The following is a 19,531-nucleotide window of genomic DNA, read 5'->3' on the forward strand; positions in this document are numbered from 1 at the left end:
AGGCTTCAAACTCACTTCGCTTGCTCTTGTTCTTCCCTTTGTGGTTGGGGTGGCGCCATCCTTTGCATAATCTCGATGAATTGACCATTGACTTTCTTAACGCTGTCCAGCTCGAGGAGGTTCTTCCACCATTCTCTCAAGTGGGGGAAGGGGAGGGTACCGTCTGTGTCGGCAGTGGCAGAATGGGACAACGGCCAGGTCCCATCTGCAACTTTGGGGATAGGGAGGGCAGCGGCGGTACCGTCAGATTTTGTGAATGGGAGTGTCCCTCCTCCCAAGGGCGGGATACCTCCGACCTAGGTTATACCAGTCAAGTTAGCTACGACACTATATCATATTCCAACAGTCCTTTGTATTGAAGACACTGGTGGGTGGAGGCGAAGTAATCAAGGAGAAGGGAATTGACTTACCATAGCAAGCCAATGAGCACTTGGAATATGGAACAAATCCACTACTGTCAATTCATCTCCAGCCAAGTACTTTTGTTTACTTAGGATCCTCTCGTAGCCTTGGAAAGTTCGGTCTAATGCTTCTCGATACGATTTGGCAAGTATTTCGTCGGTGGGCTTTTGATGTCTGCGATGACCCAAACAGTCAATATGAGTTTCAGCGATTACGCTGTGGTTTCAGAGTATGTGTGAGATCGTTGATAGGGAATATTCGTATCACATGTTTGCTCATATACAACGAGAATGACCCTGTAATGAGGGGGAGATCATTCACTCACGCCATTGGACCATGAACGAGCTCATACAATAACATCTTAGTATAAGTGGTAAAATCCCCCAGCTCAAGACTACAGGCCACTTCGAAATTGGCCACTTGGACCGGGTCGTCGTACTTGGGAATGAGACGGGAATTGGTCTTCATTGCCATGTCTACGTAAGCATAGTGAATAAAGGTAAGGTATCAGCCAGAGTGGAGGGGAGGGGTCATGCCATTTCTCGCAATTCTGAGGCTGGTCCGTCATGAATTGCAGGTTACTCGTTCGAATGCAATGGAAGGAAGGAAGGTATGATAAGATACGTTTTACCATACTCACATTTGACAATAGCCCTACTTTCGAACAACTGCACGCCATTTTCTGTATCTTCCAACCATGGGATCCTCTTGAAAGGGCTCTTGTCATAGTTGAACTTTTCGTTGGGGTTTAGGATCTCACTCCATTCGACGTTGCGCAATTCGAAGGCTGCGATAGAAGGGTAGAGAGAATCACACAGATCAGATAGGATTGGCACGGAATTGATGGGATTTGGCCTGATGACTTACCTGGTGTACCGACAAGTCCCATCTCTTGAGCGCAGATGTAGACCATCCTGGTGTGCTGGAGATCCCGTCAGTACACTGGACCAAAGGTTCGATGGTACTGTATCTGGTACAAAGAGTTGTGAAAATGATAGGTAGACTTACAGTAGCCATGATATTACCATAAAGCACGCACGAAGACCATCTTGCTTTGTCAGTTGTGGTTGTAGCTGTATTGGAATCAGGTAAAGCAGGTGAGTCAGAATGCGATGTGGGGATACATGAAAGGCTCTTGATGTATCCCTCTTATACATGTATATAAGCACGTATCTCATCTTCACACCATACAGTAAGGACATGGATACCAACGGAATATACTCTACGACCTTCTAAAAAATATCAACCAGTCCAATCGACCGTTACGAAGAACGAGGTCAATGCGTTGTGTAGTGATAGTTTGGTTCTGATCGTTCCTTTAGAATCACATGTCCAGTGCCACTGACCAAACACCACGCACCACTATACACAGCAGGGACCCGATCACAGGTAACAGATGATCACTCAGATACAGTATGAGGGATTCCTTCTCATCTGGCAATCGATCATGAACACCCTCAACGTCGTAAGGATATCGGTAAACACGCCTATCGCTATGACCACCACCCACCACTGTAAAGAAACCCCTTTCGGACTGTTTGTCAAGGTTATTCGGCAAGATCGGTGTTCCGGTGGGCGTGGTGCGTGGGTATAAGATAAGCTTTGATCGCTGTGCGTGACAATGGTAATATTCCTTACACGGTAACGGTCGATACTTCCGTAGGTAACTTACAGTAAGTGGCCTCAGATTGAGAAGATAGATGATTGTTCTTGTGCCAAGTAGAAATCGATCAGGAAGAGAGTCTGGTGTGATATCTGTTTCTTATAGTAAATTCATATATGGATGTAAATTATGTGGAGTGTTAAGATCTGTATGCGATTGATTTCAAAATTGGTAAGAGATGTATATACAGTACTGTTTATCTATATATTCACAAGATCAGGAATCTTAATCTACTGGATCTTCCCTTTCCCCTTTCACCTCTACTCTACCCTCTATCCTCCATCCCTTTTTTTCTCTTGTGTACGATCATGTATTAAATGCACTCCTTTGTAAGCATGCTGCCAATCTTCAAGTATTCCAATGTCTTTCAATTCTTGACTCTAATCGCAAATCCCGAAAAATATGTTGACGATCATAATCCCTTATCGCCTCTTTACACATCTTAGATACTGCGTTAAGAAACCCACTCATCAGTATCAACCAATACTACATGTAGAGCGAAGGGAAGACATCACACCAATACTCACCTCATCACCGAAATGATACGGAACTCTTTCCCACCCGTAGGATCGGCAGTTTCTTTCAATAATTCACAATGGAGGACATGATCTCCTGGTTTGAGATCGTCACGAATAGTAGCGGCTCTAAGCAAATGACAAGTCACATGTTAGCTTTCCACCCTTTCATACATTGATCCTGATATTTAAGACACATGGAACCCTCTTGCTCACCTTCCAATATTATAAGGTTCCTTCCAATACCCATCCAACCTCATCGCTTTATCCGTCTCGTTATCTATCCAACATTTTGCTGAACCCAGATTATATTGATAAGATCTCAAATAATGTAATTGCACTTGACCCAACGTCGTTGAGATGGGGAAAGATACTTTGGATCCTGGTTCATCGGCAATCAAGTAATGTTTCTCTTTCCAATTCCAGTGTCGCCTATATCAATAAGATTCACAGACAAAATCAGTATCCATGACTCATCCGCCACGAGTATAGGACATTAGACTTACCATCCATTTTGTTGAGATGGTTTGAGAGGATGTTTGACGGCGTTGGCAGAGTAACATTGAGGTGATAATTTGGGTAAGTTGGATGTAGGGTTGTATTTTTGCATCAGCGGGGCCTACGAGCGACAATCAAAGGGTCAGCTTTACTGATCTTGTAAGATTACGAAGCCATATCACAAGATGATTCCGTAACGATTAGCAAAAGGATGATGGTTTGATGATTCAGATTACCCACTCACCCTTGGTAAAGGTTCGATAGGGTACAATGTCTCGTAATTCAACTGTTCCAAATCACCTAATCTAGATTCTATCTTATCCATTTCACAGAGCTGGGTGTCTATGTATGCGGATGCGAGTTTACCCATGAGTTCGTGCCCTTGCCATGATAACTGCGATATTGCGGATATTCACCATTAGCTCTGATTTCTGATTTTCTACTTCGGATCAGTATATATCCCACTCACATGCCTCAAATCAATCTCTTCCAACGGATCAGTCCATTCGGTCTTCTTCACCCTGTTGTGGAACAGATGTCTGACCAACGTAGTATTTTGCAGAACCTGGGGTAAGACGGGATTTCGGAAGGACACTGTAGGTACGTCGTAATATTGAGCTACACCGTTGTGCTATAGTGAATGACGGTATGTGTCAGCATGATGAGATCGGCATATTTGACGTGACCGTTCCACACTTACCAGATCACCACCGTTGGCAACATATTGGAACATCAAAGCGAATACTCTGATCAATAAAGGAACCGATTAGCATCCAGTCCTGATCCACAATGAAGTATTTACCGAAACTTACTGAAGATTCAATACGGCAGGCTTATTAGGCAAGTCATACAGACCTCGAACAAGCAGTTCGTAAGTATTCATGTTCCTTATCAAGCTGTGATAAGAGACCAACATCAGACAACGCGAACTCCGAGTCTATGCCGAGTCTATGCCGAGTCTATGAAGGGAAATTGAACTTACACTTCATCGTTGATCGCTAGTTCGATAAGTACCAAATCTACATCTTCAGGTATATGTTCGTTGAAACATAGAGAGAAGTAATCGGTACCTGAAAAAAACATTTGAATTAGTCAAATGTCGTATCACAGATCCTCGACAGTTTCATCCAGCGATGCTGGACTTTCACTTCATCCAAGCCTCCCAAGATAGTCCATTGAGGATATATAATTCTCTTACATCCAACCTCTCATTTCAAGGAAACAGTGCAGACTCACCCATACCACCCTGCGCACCGTTGATAAAACTATTCTTATTCTCGTTCTTCCCACTCGAACCAGTTTTAATCCCACCCGAAGCTGGGAAGAGTTCGTCCAGGTGATCGAATACCCTTCGGTTGAGGTTCCGCGGGGTGTGTGGATTATCGCCGTCGGGTGCATCCAGACCGTGTCCTTTTGACACTATAGATCATGGCATTTCTCCATCAGCAGTTGGAATGCTCATATATATATAGGGAGAGGGACAATCCTTACCTGATCCACCGATAACTCCCACTGTGAATGGTTGACCGCTCCTCATCTTAGCTAATGCTCTACGGAGTCGGTTGTTGGTTCCTATGAAGGAGATCTATCAGTAATCCAGTCCAAATGAGATATGAGAGGTCACACGACACGATAAATACGATGTAGCACGAGTTCGTAGGGGATAGTGAGGTACATATCTGAAGTACGACCAAGTCATGCATTACTCACCTGTGTATCCTAGGGCTTTCATCAGGTTATCTTCGCTAAAGTGGGAAATAGAGCACTGAGTCAGTCGTACATCCATTGACAGGCTACATCAAATTACTCGATAGTTGGAATAGTTGGTATACAAGTGTACTCTATGAGATGAGATATATAGATAGCATAAGTCCGAAAATGAATATATCCACTCACCCAAATTCCTCGCAGAACTCTGGACTGACACTACACATCGAACAACTCCTCGTCGACACTGGATCCAACCCCAGTCCAGATCCACCATCGGAGGAAGAAGGCCATTGATTCCTTAACAATCCATATTTCTCAATCTTATTCCACGCTTTGTCACCTATGATCCCATGGGCATGTTCGGTGGGTAAGAATATCGCTATGAGGAGCAATATGTTGAATGCTATTGAGAGGTTGAGGTATGTTTTCGCATTGTTCCTTGATACCCTCATGATTCTCGAAGGTAACAACGAGAGTGGGAAGCGGTTAGGACCTTGACGAACGGGCGAATCAGGTTGAAAGGGAGGTAAAGGCGGGGAAGCAGAAGGTGAAGGTATAGGTGAAGGATATCTCCTGCTTCGTGTGGTTCCTCCTGTTGTCAACGATATGGATGGTGCCAATGATGAAGAGGTGTTTGAGTTGTCGTGTTGTTGCTGAGCTAAGATGGGTGATCTGGGTACTCGTATGGCTTGGGTGTGATGATGGGTGTTTTGATCTTGATAATCCATCTAAAACGAGGTGTATGCGGTATGGGGTATTTAATTTAGGATGAGGCAGAGTGATATTTGATGAATCTGATGATGTGTAACGTCAACGCGTCGTGATAACAATAGGAAGTGGTCCAAGCGTAATTATCAATGATCAAGTATACTATGAAGTGTCAAGATCGAAAGGATATCTTGTCTATCTTGTCGATATCGTCAAGACCAAAGATGTCTTCGCAAATCCTCTACTCAGACCACTGCTGCGAGTAAGATAGGAAGAAACGGTTGCATTATGTCCTTGCTCTTCCTTTTTCCCAATGTGGAGAAGAGGGTTATTAACGTGTCACTCAGCCTGCACCTGCATCTTTTTTTACCTTTTACGGTACGCGTCACAATTGATAAAAAAAACTTTATCTCCCTCTCTCCCTTATACCCTTTCCACCTCCATGGGATTCCCACTTCCATCCATATGAAAGTCCATTCCTATTCAGATTCAGATATACAGGACGATCATGGCCAGACCCTGGTATGTTTGCTTACTTCCTGTATATCCGCAAATGCGTTTGACATAAGGGATCAGGTCACCCATATCATCTAGGATGATTGATCCCATCAATCAAGAAAATTGTCAGGAGTGTGAGTAGGAGAGATGCGAAATAGGGAACCGAATAACAAGATTGAGCAATTTAGATTCCTTTGGACCTGACAATTTGGATGGAACGATAATGCCGACTCTCCCAACTCATACTCTGTTGATCGTGGTACAGTCGGTACAATATAGTGCATGAATTGCCTTTGCTATACTGTCAGAGTGATATTGCATATGCATATATACATGTTGAGATGTAAGGTGTTTATTTTCCTTTTATCCATCTACCTTATACGTTGAGTACAAAACAATCAAGAACTGATACCAAAACAATCAAACTATGAACAACTTATTTACTCTCTTTCAACCTTCTCTTCTTCACTCCCCTCAATTGTACCTATCCTGGCAAGTATGATTTGAACACATTGCGTTTGTTTAGTGGTGGAACTATCCGAGGGCAAACGCAAATTCAGTATACATTTTTAACTTAGTTTATCTCAATTTTGATATTAACGACACTCACCAGTCTCAGATTGTGGTGAACAAACACCAACTCATTCTCATCAGCCGCCTTGATACACTCCGCATCCATTATACTTCCCGATGGAGCACACAGATAAGTCGCACCGGATCTCTTGGCTCGGTGAACATTATCAGGGAAGGGGAAGAAAGCATCTGAAGAACATGCTACACCATTCAATTGAGCTAAATGTTGTTTCTTCTCATCTTTCGTTAATGGTTCGGGTGTAGTTTCAAATAATGATTCCCATTGTTGTCTCTCTCCACCTTCAGACTCGTACGCTTGTCCAGTAACGTACAAATCGATAGCATTGGCTTTATCAGCCCTCTTGGTTCCCTTCTTGAATGGCAAGTCCAATACCCTAGGGTGATGTCTCAACCACCAGTTATCGGCTTTATCACCTGCTAATCGAGTACAGTGGATACGCGATTGTTGGCCCGCACCAAGTCCGATAACGGTACCGTTAAGGGCGTAACATACAGAGTTGGATTGAGTGTATTTCAAAGCGAGAGTAGCGACGATGAGATCGATGACAGCGGATTTAGGGAGCTATAACAGATTTAAGTCAGTCTTCAATCCCTCATGATTCTTCAGCTGATAGCTTTAGATATTAGTTGGCAGAGTGGCAGAAGGTGCTGAACTCACATTCTTGTTCTTGGTGACGATATTCTGGAACAAGGACTCATCAATCTTACAATCATTTCGCCTTTGTTGGAGAGAAACACCGTAGACTTGTCGAGTTTCAATTTCGGCAGGTTCGTAGTTGGGGTCCATCTGCGAAGTCAAAGTCAGCTCTAGTCCAGATCTTTGACGCTGAAGATCACACCAGTCTTACCTGTAAAACACAGTATTTACCACCCTTCTTCTTGCTCAAAATCTCCAAAGCGGCAGGCTCGTAACCTGGGGCAATCACACCATCTGATACTTCTCGGGAGATGATCTTGGCGGTGGGAACATCGACAGTGTGGGAAAGAGCAACCCAATCACCGAAAGATGACATTCTATCGGCACCTATTTATCATAAAAGCATGATCAGTTGACATTCCCTTATCGTGTTGGTAGCGGGGTATGATCGACTCACCTCTAGCTCGAGCGTAGGCACAAGCCAAGGGAGAAAGCTCTTTCAAGTCATCTACACCGAATACTTTGGCGGCTCGTTCGTCGAGGGGGAGACCGACGGCTGCACCGGCTGGAGAGACGTGTTTGAAGGAAGCTGCTGCTGGGAGGTTCAAGGCTGCTGCAAGCTCTTTGACCAAAGCCCATGAGTTGAGGGCATCGAGGAGGTTGATGTATCCAGGAGAACCGGAGAGGGCTATGAGGGACAGTAAGAGATGATCAGTTACTCTGTATAATTGAGGGGATGTACGGATGTAACCAATGATGAGAGGATAATAGAGAGCAGAGCATTGGACGAAGATACTTACTCTTGATTGGCATTTCACCTTTCTCGACAAATGCCTGAGCAGGTTTCTGGTGAGGGTTTGCTCCGTATCTCAACTGTAATCTCTGATATCCTACACCAGCGGTAGCCTTCATACCGTCCTCAACACCAGGTGTAGCATACACTTTCCTGAAGTAATCTGAGATGGCCTCATCGTAAGATTTTGTATCTTCAAATGCCTTTAATGCTAATCCTCTTCTAGTCTCCTCTGATACCTTTCCATTGGATTTGATTTCGTCAAGAATAGTTTGGTAATCTGATGGAGAAGAGATGATGGATACTCTTCCGTGATTCTTGGCTGCCGCTCTTAAAAGCGTTACACCACCAATATCAATTTCTTCGATAGCTCCGGCGAGGGTACAGTCAGGTTTGGAAGTTTGCAGGACGAATGGGTAGAGGTTGCACACTACCAATGTAATGGGGGAGATGGAATTGGCGGATAGGTCGGCGAGATCTGAGGGGATATCCCGAGAGAGGATACCTAATAAGTTAAATATGATGAGCGTTACCTTCTCTGAGAGTATATTTGGGAGGCTGTTCACTGACCTCCGTGAACAGCAGGATGAAGAGTCTTGACTCGACCACCTAACATCTCAGGTGCTTTCGTGATACTTGACACATCCCTATTTACCCATGTATCAGCTAAAGCTCATGAGTCTTCTTGTTGGTCAGGCTTCGTATACTCACTCAATCTCCATACCGTTCTCTCTGATCAATTTGGCAGTACCACCACTACCCAACAATCTGAATCCCAACTCCTTGAGTCCCTTGGCAAAAGGGAGGAGACCGGTCTTGTCGTAGACGGAAAGAAGGGCTGTATACTCAGCTGATTAGCTCATATGCACCGCCAAGGATCGGACAGGGGGTTTTGCTCACCGATGGGAGCCTCAGATGACATTTTGCTGTTTCTGTTCCGAGGTTGTTTTTGTATGTAGGAGCGAAGGGAAGAAGGCTAATCCAGTGTAACAACTTTTCAAATGATCCAACACACGGAATGCCCGAATTTCAGAAATTTAAACGTTTAATCGGAAGAAATGTTAGGCTTGACAGAGCAACGAAGCGAAGCACAGTTAGGCATGTCATAACTGTGGGTTTTATGTGTCACGTGAGCACGAGTCTAAGGAGGTGAAGTGTCCGTCTAATCGGGAATCACAATCGATAACAACCACCCTCTCAGTCATAAATTCATTTCGATACGAGTAACGTATAGCTATAACTGTACTCTTACAAGTATATACGCTCAGCATCACAGCAGTATGCCACCAGCAGAGAGCAGCAACAAATCAGGAAAGAGGAAGAAACCCTTGTCATGTATGTGTACATATATATTGCTCACGAAGCGAATCTGCGAAATGCTAATACCCAACATGATGACATCAGGTGCCGAGTGTAGGCGATTGAAGTTGAAATGCGAATTGGTGTTTCCCTGTAATCATTGTGTAAAGAGAGGTCTGGCTAGGTAAGTAGATCTGTTGGCAATGGATGAGGTGATTTTTGACTCTGTAAATTGGAACAGTATATGCCCAGAAGGAGAACTGGTCAATGGATCAAGGAGGACGTGAGTACATCTTGGATAGGCATGAAGGATGTTTGTTAATGTATGTACACTATCACAGGAAGATCTTGGCTAGCACTGAGGTATGTCGCCTCCTGAATATACAAGAATTCTTAGGCTGATGCTCACTTGCCTCCAGGACCTGCATAAACGAATAGCAGCGCTGGAAGAAGCTCTCAAAGTTGCCACCTCCTCACGACATCCATTACTCGAAGATAGCTTATATGCCAATAGGAAAGAGGTCAAGAACAGAAGTCCACCTCCTCAAAGTACCACTTCAACTTCACATGCGAGTCCAGACACTCTACCTAGTGTTAGTCATTTGACTTTGGGTGATGATCCACATACATCAAGATACTATGGTGCAGCTAGTAGTGTTTATTTCTCTGTGAGATTGATATTTCTTTGATTTTCATATTCATTCCCTTGTGAGGAGGTGACGCTGATACTGTAATGCACCTTGATGTAGAAACATTATCTACCCCCTTCATCACAAGCTCATTCTTCATCACCTGCTGGTTCATCCACGCAATATGATTTCGCCTCTCCCTCAGATTTCACCGATCTCTTCCCGCCGTACTCCCAGATACCACGACTCGACATGAAACAAATCATATCGAATTTCCTACCTCCACCAGAAATAGCCGTTCCCGTAGCAGAAATCTACTACCAGGTGAGTTGACGGTATGGGGTTTGCACAATGTGTCTTCATGCTGATGTATGCTTCGTTAAGACTTTCGGATGGTTCACCAACATTGTCCAAAGACATGTATGGGACGAATACTTGTTTCCTCATATATACCGCGATCCAACGGCCATCGAACCTGGGCCAGTCAAACCTCAGTGGCTGGCCCTAAGTCTCCTTATTCTAGCGACAGGAGCTTTGATGGACCTATCTCGACCACCGTACAATGATCTCGCTCGAAACTGCTTCAACGGTGCGAGAGCATGTCTCTTATTGGATTCATCACACTCCATGACCTATGTGCAGTGCATCTTCCTTTATGGTCTATATCTCATGAATGGCGGTACGGATACTTCCGGCGGTGATACCTTCTGGCCATTACTGAGAATGGGAATGGCCATCTGCGAAGCGATCGGTCTACATCGTGATGGATCGCATTGGAATCTACATACCGCTTTGGAACGTCGGATTGTCTTTTGGGAGATTCACGGGATGGACGTCCTTCAATCCGTCGCATTAGGAAGAGGTCAATGTATAAATGATTCGAGTATCGATGTGGAAATTCCTTTATCCAACCAATCTGACCTCAATGGATTTCACGCCAAGACATACGAATTGACCAAGATCTGGTCGAAAATTAACGAAAGACAAGTTCGTGTCAAACCGTGGATCTATAACGAGGTATATGAAATTGATCAATTGATCATTAAATTTCAAGATGATTTACCATACCATCTCTCACCTGTCGTTCCTCCTTCACCAGACGACCTCACCAACCCAGCCAGACATAAAGAAGCTTTCCAACGGAATATGTTATTATTATTTATCAACGAAGCTAGATTGACTTTACATAGAGGATGGTTCATCCGAACTTTGAAAGAATCACCTATCGAACCATTATCAAGTCCACTCAAACAATCTTATTTATCATGCTTGGAAGCCTGTCGAGCGATTGTGTCGCTAGTTAGAAATATGATTGTCCTACAGGGTCAGCTTATACATAGAAGGTGGCATTTCTTTTTCCACCTTTTCGGAGCTTGTGTATGTCTCGCTGCTGCCGTGATACGTGCCCCAACGTCAAGTTTGGCTAGAACGGTGTTGGCGGAATTGGAAAATGGAGTGGCCTTGTTCAAAATGACTGAAAGAGAGGAATTTGTAAGTAACTCTCTCCCTCCGAGCTTCAGATACCATCACAATACATCGGTTTCAGATTAAATCGGCTGATCATGTTAATGGGGTTTTTGTAGGTTACAGTTGAAAGGTTGAGAGATAAAGCTGTCCGGGCAATTCAGCGCTCAGGATCGACCACCCCAATTCATGAAGGTGAAAATGAAGATTTGGATCTTCTAGGTGCAGGAAGAACGTTGACTAGAACTACGCCGAACGTCCATGCTCATGGTGGTGGCGATAGTGATGGACATGGACATGGACGCGCGGCAAATGCAGTGTTACCTCTACAGGAGACACCTCTAATTGATCAAGTTGGATTGGATACGAGTGGGAATGGGCTGGACATGGATTTCAATACTATGTCTACTATCGTGAGTGTGACATTGCCATAATTCATCGGTGTCAGATGTTTCAGCATATACCGCACGACCTCGACCTTATGATCACCTTGATTCCTTACCTCCACTGTTGTGTGTATGAGATGTACTGACCACCTGTTCTATCACATCGTAGCTCGACGAACAAAGTCTGAACGCCGTGAATCTAGAATGGAACGATTTTGATATGAACGCTGTGAGTGTATAGCCAACACAGTCTCTGCTAAGCGGGGCACGTTGCTGATGGTATTTGCTATTGCTACAGTTCTTACAAGAAATAGGAGTTTTGTAAAATACCCTTTTTGGTACACACCGTGAAAGATCAATACACCTCGTTGGACAAGTACAATATATACGTATTGTTATTTGTCAGTCTTCTGGTCATGAATGTAGGTAGATACATGATCTCCATTGTGGTGTAAGAGAGGTAGAGACAATGCGGCGATCAAACAACAGGATTGACATGCGGAATATCGAGATCCTTAGGATGCAGTATGTACAGCACGTGCTCTTCAGGGAATCCTCAAGTCTGCCTATGCATGACTAATCACCAACAATGGGGAGTAAGGCCTACGGCAGAGTCAATGAATCTGATTTACCATACTGTATGTACATTCAGATTGTTAAAATGACAAAGCTAAAACCTCGTGATGTAGCGTCGGCACATAGTTATCCTGATCACGAAGATTTCAGGAATGTGATTGCTTCTGCGAGATCTTCATCGATGGGTTGAGTGAAATCCGCATGTAGAGCATACTTCTTGATGAGATAATCACTTGAGATTCGATGATCCAACCTTTCTTTCTCCTTGTGGTCTTGACTGATTAGATAAATGTCATAAGCCTCTTTGTCATTTTTAGTTGTGAAGACCTTAGTAGAATCGGAATAGGAGGTGGGACAGGTCGCAAGAACATCGTTAGTGTCAATCTCACATTGATCAAAAGCTTCCCGGCAGAAATGGTAGATGGCATTGACGGTCGGTCCTTCATTGGCCCTTTTCACCATATCCTCGTAATACTTGTCAGTATAAGCTTTCCATTCACTCTCACTTGGTTCCCTCGTACTTCCCGGATTTTTGGAAATCCAATGATCATACGCTCGTTTATCGTACTCTTCCCTAGTCCAGTGTTTGGTATCTTCCAGGTAATTTTTCATAGTGGGTATACATGTACTGTAGACTGCTCCCAGACCGCCAAGCCCTTTGCTCCATTCGGTTTCTTATTTGTTCCTGATGTAAGCGAAAGCTTTAGTCTTGGATTCATCGAATGCCTTGTATGTACTGATATTCGTAGTGCTGGTTGACATGTTTGTATATTTATAGGTATGGTTGTGATTTGTTGCGTCGAACTCGAGTGAGAGTCGAAAGGGAGAGTTGCTGTATAGACAACGACGGGGACTTTATAGTATGTGAAGCGAAAATTCGCCAGTGGGGAACAGGAGGTCCAAAAACCTTACTCAGACTTAAGGATTCTACTCGGGATTTTTATGCCTAAGAAGTTTACGTCTCCTTTCTTTGAGAAAGATGATCCAGACTCTCTTTGCTCACACAAGTCTGATTTGCCAAGTCCTTTGACCGAGAGACCCTTCTTGGACAGGGGGATAATCCTTCCACGAAGCGTTTGAGCTTTCAACGTCCAATTCTCCATTGTCCTTCTTTGGGTTCCTCTGATACTACGTCATGAAATATCGGGGAACCATATAATGGCCCAACGCGTGATGAGTGGGGATCAGACAATATATGTCAAGCGAGAAGACGAAAATCCTGCCGAAGTTTGCCACAATACTGTAGCTATGGCTGTGCACAATCATCCGTTGACCACAATCGGCTGCTGCTCCACGATATGATAGAAGTATCATATCTGCTTTCAGAGTACTTAAGGCATTTATATTTCTAGGGATAACCAAGTACGACTCGATCGACTCGATATCGTAAGGTCAGTTCAGCTCGTAACTTCTCGTGATGACATCAAGGTGGCTCTCGAAGCACGTTACAAATCTACGTCTCCTTTATGCCAGTAAGAATAGAGGAAAAGAGGGTCGCTGAAACGTTGGACTTGACTATCTCCATTCCACGAATGGTTTTTCGAGTCGCCTCTTTGGTATTTATGAGCATCCTAGCCGCAGATATCCATGATCAAACGTATGAACATCTTTATACAATCCAGATAATCGAGAACCTACGATTTTGCTCTTGAGCTCAGCCACAAGCATAATGCGATGTTTATTGATGAGTACTCACTTCTACACGTTCATCAGGCATCGTATTGTATTTCCCACCTGGACCGCACACTATACCTTCCAAACCTAATTTGACATACAAGTGACCAGCGTCTGAACCGTAGAAACATTGAGGCGCTAGTGCACCTGTCGGCTGTTTTTCACCTGGCCTCACTTTTTCGTATGCCTCGTTCAGCCTCTTCACTATGTGCGCTTGCTTCGATACCTCAAATGAAGGCATACTGTCGGATCGTTCGTTGAATATCTCATATTTCAATTGAGGGAATTTACGCTGAGTCTCCATACATTCTATTTCTAGGGCGGTTTCAACATCATTGGACGTTTGACCTGGACCGAACCGACTGCTCTTCAGTGATCAGCTGACTATATCAAGGGCCACTACCGTACAAGAGGTTTAGAGCTTACTCACGCTGCTCCCCGTATCACAGCAAAATCAGCTACCTGAGGTGGTCTCCAAACTGCCATTTCCCTCCCCAGTCCAGCTCTTACCACACCCACATGACACCTATTACAAGCCTTCACATCGTCGTTCTTGGCATTTCCAAAGGTCAACTTGTCCAATCTCGGTATAAGGTCGGTGGCTGCTAATATCGCATCGGTACCGGCTTCCCTCTTGCTCATACTACGGGGCAAAGAGATGGATCATCAGTGTCCCTCCCCTTCGATAGACAAGGATTGAACGGAGGCTTTGCACTCACTGCCTCGTCACACCCGTCAATTCTATGCGGAAGATGTGACTCTCGGCATGCATCGTTATCGCCTTCAAATCACTCGGCTCGCAATTAACGAAATAATCGACGTTGCAGTAACCTTGATCTATCAACGCGACTGTCCCTGGACCACCTTGTAGCTCTCCCACCACATGGGTTAAGACCACATCTCCTTTGGGTTTCCAGCCTGATTCGAAGAGTGTCTGCACCGCGCAGAGATATGCTGCACATCCTGCCTCTGTAGGTGCAGCCCTTGCCAAATTTAGTTCAGTTAACTTATGGATGATAAGAAACAGTGAGACTCACTCATATTTGATACTCCTATACCGTATATCATACCGTCCTTGACTACTCCACCCCAAGGATCGACGGTCCAGCCTTCGGTGACAGGGTTGGTATCCACATGACCGTTGAATAACAGTGACTTTCCTCCGCCGGTTCCCCTCCATATACCCAAAGCATTCTGTCTCTTGCCTTCATCGAATTCCTTGACATCCGCATCTAACCCCACATCCTTCATGAGCTTCGCCATGTACGATGTTGCTTCTAGCTCTCCATCTGTTTTGCTGTAGGACTTGATCTTGATCAGGCCTTGTAAGACTTCAAGACATTTCCTCTCGTTTGGCTCCGGCAACTCATATACAGAGGAGGACATCTTTATTTCTTACGGACTGATCTCTCTTGTAGCACGCAAGGGATATACTTGACGAGCAGGACGAAGCTTTGGATTATCCATGTGGTCAACTGGAGTCGGTATGAGTTACTCCAGTCCCTCTCAAATTCCTTGCTGTAAGTCATCATCTGCTAGTCTCGATCACTCTTGACCGGAGGAGAGCTCATACATCATCTTTCGGCCAAGTCCGTTGCCCCCTTTGCCCCATTGGCGTTGAAGAATTGGACTACTCGAGTAAGCGCTTGTTCGGAATCGGATTCGGAAACCCGAAGTGAGTTGCCATAGTCGTGTTATTCTCTCTTTTCTTATTTGTCAATTCCAAGCTTGACGAACGAGTCCTCAGGACGGCTTCATATAGGTTGTGAAGGGCGAGAGCCAAGCAAGTCAAGCAACGAACTACAGTAATTTGGGACCTTATCTCTGGAATTAATTATTTTTAGACCCTCGGCTTTTTTCCGGACGAGCTGGCAATGGTACCACACGATTACTTACGGGTCATAGGACTCGAAAGATAAGGTTGTTGCTTTGCTCTTCTTACGATAGACTAAACCAGATGACTACTCGTCCGCGACATTTGGATCGTCTGTTTCCTCTGCTGTAATGCTTGGGCGGGATGGAGCGGCAAAGCAGGCAGGGGTCAGTCGGCTTTCAGTCCAGCAGAGACCAAGGGTGATATCGGGGATTCAAGACATCAATCGAAAATGTCTATCACAAGAGATAAGAGATTTCTCAACCCGAAAAAAAGTGATCGATGGAAGATGGACTAAAGTAAAAAGGGCATAAAAAGGTCTAGCTTCAGATGGATACACCTTCTTGCTCCTCTTTTGGTAGATCATAACCATCACTAAATCGGATCCGGGTGCCATCGCAAATATGGAATACAAAGACGATAAAGAGCAAATTACCAGTCAACCCGTCAATACTTTCGCTGCAGAAGGCAAAGTAGATGATGGGTATGAGATCTACGCAAAGAATGTGGATATTCAAGGTGATCGAACGCCCGAAGAACAAGCTATATGGGAAGCGAAAAGTAAAAGAATAGCTACCAAGTTTGATATTTACCTTTTGGCCATGATGTGTTTCCTTGTCGGTGAGTAAGCGAACCTCACCCCAACTTCACTTGAATGAAGACTGATGATGCCTGTTTTGTGTATTAGGTGTCAATTACATTGATAAAGCTGCGTTGGCCTGGGCAGTCTTATTCGATTTGAAAAAGGATCTCGGCTTGGTAGGTAATCAATATTCTTGGGTGTCCTCGATGTTCTACTTTGGTTATCTAGCTGGTAAGTCTACCCTGAGTCATTACATCTCGTTTCCTTTCGGAGTTCTGCAAGGATGATTTGACTGACATTGAAAGGTGACCAGGTCAAATCCCGGCTTTCTACTGTACTGCCCGACTTCCTCTCGCCAAAGTCATCAGTGTGACCTGTATCTTATGGGGAGTTTTGATGTTGGGTACAATGGGATGTCGAAACTTTAGTGATATGATGGCTATCCGATTCCTATTGGGTTTCTTCGAAGCTCCCTTGGTCCCTTCATTAGTCAGTTACACGGCTTTGTTCTACACCAGAAAGGAAAATGCTGTTAGGACTTTGATCTGGGGTGCGATGCAGGTAGGTCGGAACTTTCACTCTCGTCTCGTTCATAGAGGAAGACAGCAAACTGACTTCATAGCTCGTGTTCGATCTGATTGTAGGGAACATTCTACCTCATCTTTACCCTTGTTGCGTACGGTCTAGGACACATCAAAAACGATGGCCTGAAACAATGGGCATGGATCTACCTCGTCTTAGGATTGTTGTCCATTGCCTTGGGAGCAGGATGGTTCTTCTTACCTGATACACCTATCAAGGCTCGATTCTTAACTGAAGAAGAGAAGGTCATCGCTCTTGAGAGAGTAGCAGAGAACATGGCTGGTACCAAAGGTTCTGCACGTGAGTTTCCTTGTAGAAAAAGCCTTTGCTGTGATATCCACCACTAACATCCTGTTCACTTCGCCTCTTTAGTCCAACTGCACCAAGTTGTGGACGCGATCAAAGATCCCATGTACTACCTCAGTCTCTTGTATGTCTTCTTCGCGATGGTACCAAACGGTCTATCCAGTTTCAACAGTGAGTGTGCGAACTGCTTCAACCAAATTACTTTTCACACATGTAGCTTATATCTTACATTTTGCTAGCTCTGGTAATATCCTCATTCGGGTTCAACCAATTCAACACTCTTCTCGCCGGTCTACCCTCATCCATCGTATCTGCTGGATCCTTGCTCGCATGGGGTATCGCCGCTCGAAAATACGGTGGATTGCGTACATTGGGTATGGTCTTACCTCTTATCCCAGCTATCGCCGGTATAGCAGCAGTATACGCAACCACTCACGGTAATCATCCCAAGTGGGGTCGGGCAGTCGCCTACTGGTTGATCAACTCTTACGCCGTCACATGGCCATTCTTCCAAGCTCATATCGGAGTCAACTTTGCCGGTCATACCAAACGATCTTTCATCTATGGTTCCGTACTGGTCATGTTTTCAGCTGCTAATATTGTCGGTCCATTCATCTTCCCCTCTGGTTCGAGTAATTACTCCAAAGCTCTAGCTATCATCTTGGTCTTCTTCTGCGTACAGGCATTACTCGCTGTGACCATCCGAGTCTACATGATCTTCGATAACAGACGAAGGGATAAGAAGTTTGGTAAGGTCGATAGAAGGATGGAAACTGAGGGTGCCCTCGAGGGACTGTCCGATAAGACTGATAGGGAGAACACCGCATTTAGATATGTGTATTAAGATATTCATCAACAGAACATAATAAAATCTGGAAGTTGAATCAGGCGCTCTTGGACTGTCAAGAAAGGTTGTGGAGGTATTCTACCTCGCAGGAGCGAATTGTAGTAGTATCAGAAGGTATGAGAGGGTCAGTCAACGGGAAACCCGATACTATAATACAGTAGAATAGACTATGTTGAAAGTTTAATGGGTGTTGTAGCACCACTTGTATGAGAGGAGTTATTGGCTCACCTTCATTGATCATACACATCATGCACCCACATCACTACTTGACATGCATTTCGAAACATCACAATTCATGAACTACATCGAACCCCTTCCCATTGTTATAGATACAATCTTCCGGACAAGCATCAAGTCCATGATTTTCCCGAATACCCTCAGTCATTGTCCTCATAGCCCATATTTTCAACTCATCGTTACGATCTGTAGGGAGTTCGCGTCGTTGTCGTTCACGTTCACGATCACGATCACGATCAGTAATCGATTGGTGTTGTGACGAAGCTGTACCTGTGTCATCGACGATGTTAGTATTGTCGGATTCGACATCAGCTCCATCTCCGTGATATCTAGTTTTCATACTCCACCTAGAGAGGGATTCGTTCGAAGTTGAATGACCCATCTTCTCATCGCTCTCATGACCATCATTGACCTGTGCTTGTACATTCTCTTCGGTGGGATTTTGAGATGTCTCACCAGTCCCACCAGGTTGGTCAGTTTGTTGTTGGTCCGCGCTCATCATACTTGTGTGTGTTGCGTTCGGAGCGTATCGCATCTTACGAGGGTTCTGTCGATGTTCAAGTAAAGTCAAATTGGCTTCTGATCCCGCAAAGTCTAAGTCTGTGTTTGAGCTCCTGAGTCTATTTAGTCTTTTCGATTTGTCAATTCTGGAGATCAGTGGATGAGCAGTGTTTTGACTGTATCCTTGGGAGCTGGAAGGATCTGAAGACGATGTTCGATCCGTAATTGCGAAGTCCATGAGATTGTAATACAGAGTAATACAAAAGATCGTTCGAATGACCAATGTAATGCGATGAAGTATATGATGCTTATAATTTACTACTAACAGCCGGATCTAATGGTAGGCATATATCGCAGATGATCACTTTGATGGAGTGCTGGTTCGAAGACCTTCTCTGTCAAAGGACGGTAAGATGGAAGGAAGCAACTTGTGACGGATTCCCGGGTTCTCAAAGTGAGAAGGCCATATCATGATAAGATCCTAAATCTATGCGTTGCATTATTTGCGTGTAGAGCCAAAATCACCGTAATAGAAGTACGTGGATATGTGAATATG

At 44.5% G+C, this 19,531-nt stretch overlaps 8 protein-coding genes across 8 annotated transcripts; 2 read left to right on the top strand and 6 right to left on the bottom strand.

Moving 5' to 3' along the window:
* Positions 1 to 11: 11 nt before the first annotated feature.
* L199_001229 (uncharacterized protein) lies at positions 12 to 1,315 on the bottom strand (the record flags this gene model as incomplete). Its single annotated transcript, XM_064886984.1, has 5 exons — positions 12 to 296; positions 411 to 576; positions 728 to 878; positions 1,043 to 1,189; positions 1,270 to 1,315. The coding sequence occupies 5 exons, from the start codon at positions 1,313 to 1,315 to the stop codon at positions 12 to 14; spliced, it is 795 nt and encodes a 264-aa protein (XP_064743056.1).
* A 1,273-nt stretch (positions 1,316 to 2,588) lies between these two features.
* L199_001230 (uncharacterized protein) lies at positions 2,589 to 5,516 on the bottom strand (the record flags this gene model as incomplete). The annotated part of the gene is made up of 12 exons (XM_064886985.1): positions 2,589 to 2,709; positions 2,797 to 3,012; positions 3,087 to 3,199; positions 3,323 to 3,472; positions 3,548 to 3,709; positions 3,779 to 3,824; positions 3,891 to 3,974; positions 4,061 to 4,148; positions 4,315 to 4,497; positions 4,570 to 4,650; positions 4,789 to 4,823; positions 4,975 to 5,516. 12 exons carry the CDS (start codon positions 5,514 to 5,516, stop codon positions 2,589 to 2,591), a joined length of 1,821 nt encoding a protein of 606 aa, XP_064743057.1.
* A 1,012-nt stretch (positions 5,517 to 6,528) lies between these two features.
* On the bottom strand, positions 6,529 to 8,940 carry L199_001231 (phosphoribosylaminoimidazolecarboxamide formyltransferase/IMP cyclohydrolase; the record flags this gene model as incomplete). The annotated part of the gene is made up of 9 exons (XM_064886986.1): positions 6,529 to 6,567; positions 6,632 to 7,150; positions 7,247 to 7,375; positions 7,437 to 7,612; positions 7,683 to 7,913; positions 8,026 to 8,523; positions 8,589 to 8,665; positions 8,730 to 8,856; positions 8,919 to 8,940. The coding sequence occupies 9 exons, from the start codon at positions 8,938 to 8,940 to the stop codon at positions 6,529 to 6,531; spliced, it is 1,818 nt and encodes a 605-aa protein (XP_064743058.1).
* Positions 8,941 to 9,298: 358 nt separating this feature from the next.
* Positions 9,299 to 12,121, top strand: L199_001232 (uncharacterized protein; the record flags this gene model as incomplete). The annotated part of the gene is made up of 10 exons (XM_064886987.1): positions 9,299 to 9,353; positions 9,423 to 9,501; positions 9,559 to 9,600; positions 9,659 to 9,680; positions 9,737 to 9,985; positions 10,067 to 10,270; positions 10,331 to 11,437; positions 11,530 to 11,823; positions 11,966 to 12,025; positions 12,095 to 12,121. The coding sequence occupies 10 exons, from the start codon at positions 9,299 to 9,301 to the stop codon at positions 12,119 to 12,121; spliced, it is 2,139 nt and encodes a 712-aa protein (XP_064743059.1).
* Positions 12,122 to 12,507: 386 nt separating this feature from the next.
* Positions 12,508 to 13,134, bottom strand: L199_001233 (uncharacterized protein; the record flags this gene model as incomplete). Its single annotated transcript, XM_064886988.1, has 2 exons — positions 12,508 to 13,046; positions 13,110 to 13,134. The coding sequence occupies 2 exons, from the start codon at positions 13,132 to 13,134 to the stop codon at positions 12,508 to 12,510; spliced, it is 564 nt and encodes a 187-aa protein (XP_064743060.1).
* Positions 13,135 to 13,943: 809 nt separating this feature from the next.
* Positions 13,944 to 15,432, bottom strand: L199_001234 (uncharacterized protein; the record flags this gene model as incomplete). Its single annotated transcript, XM_064886989.1, has 5 exons — positions 13,944 to 14,006; positions 14,069 to 14,408; positions 14,477 to 14,689; positions 14,766 to 15,015; positions 15,084 to 15,432. 5 exons carry the CDS (start codon positions 15,430 to 15,432, stop codon positions 13,944 to 13,946), a joined length of 1,215 nt encoding a protein of 404 aa, XP_064743061.1.
* Positions 15,433 to 16,323: 891 nt separating this feature from the next.
* On the top strand, positions 16,324 to 18,234 carry L199_001235 (uncharacterized protein; the record flags this gene model as incomplete). Its single annotated transcript, XM_064886990.1, has 6 exons — positions 16,324 to 16,540; positions 16,608 to 16,733; positions 16,816 to 17,063; positions 17,147 to 17,384; positions 17,457 to 17,561; positions 17,630 to 18,234. The coding sequence occupies 6 exons, from the start codon at positions 16,324 to 16,326 to the stop codon at positions 18,232 to 18,234; spliced, it is 1,539 nt and encodes a 512-aa protein (XP_064743062.1).
* Positions 18,235 to 18,523: 289 nt separating this feature from the next.
* Positions 18,524 to 19,213, bottom strand: L199_001236 (uncharacterized protein; the record flags this gene model as incomplete). The annotated part of the gene is made up of 1 exon (XM_064886991.1): positions 18,524 to 19,213. One exon carries the CDS (start codon positions 19,211 to 19,213, stop codon positions 18,524 to 18,526), a length of 690 nt encoding a protein of 229 aa, XP_064743063.1.
* Between the last annotated feature and the right edge of the window lie 318 nt (positions 19,214 to 19,531).

Source organism: Kwoniella botswanensis, chromosome 1 (assembly GCF_036426115.1).
Source record: "Kwoniella botswanensis chromosome 1, complete sequence".
NCBI lineage: Eukaryota > Fungi > Basidiomycota > Tremellomycetes > Tremellales > Cryptococcaceae > Kwoniella > Kwoniella botswanensis.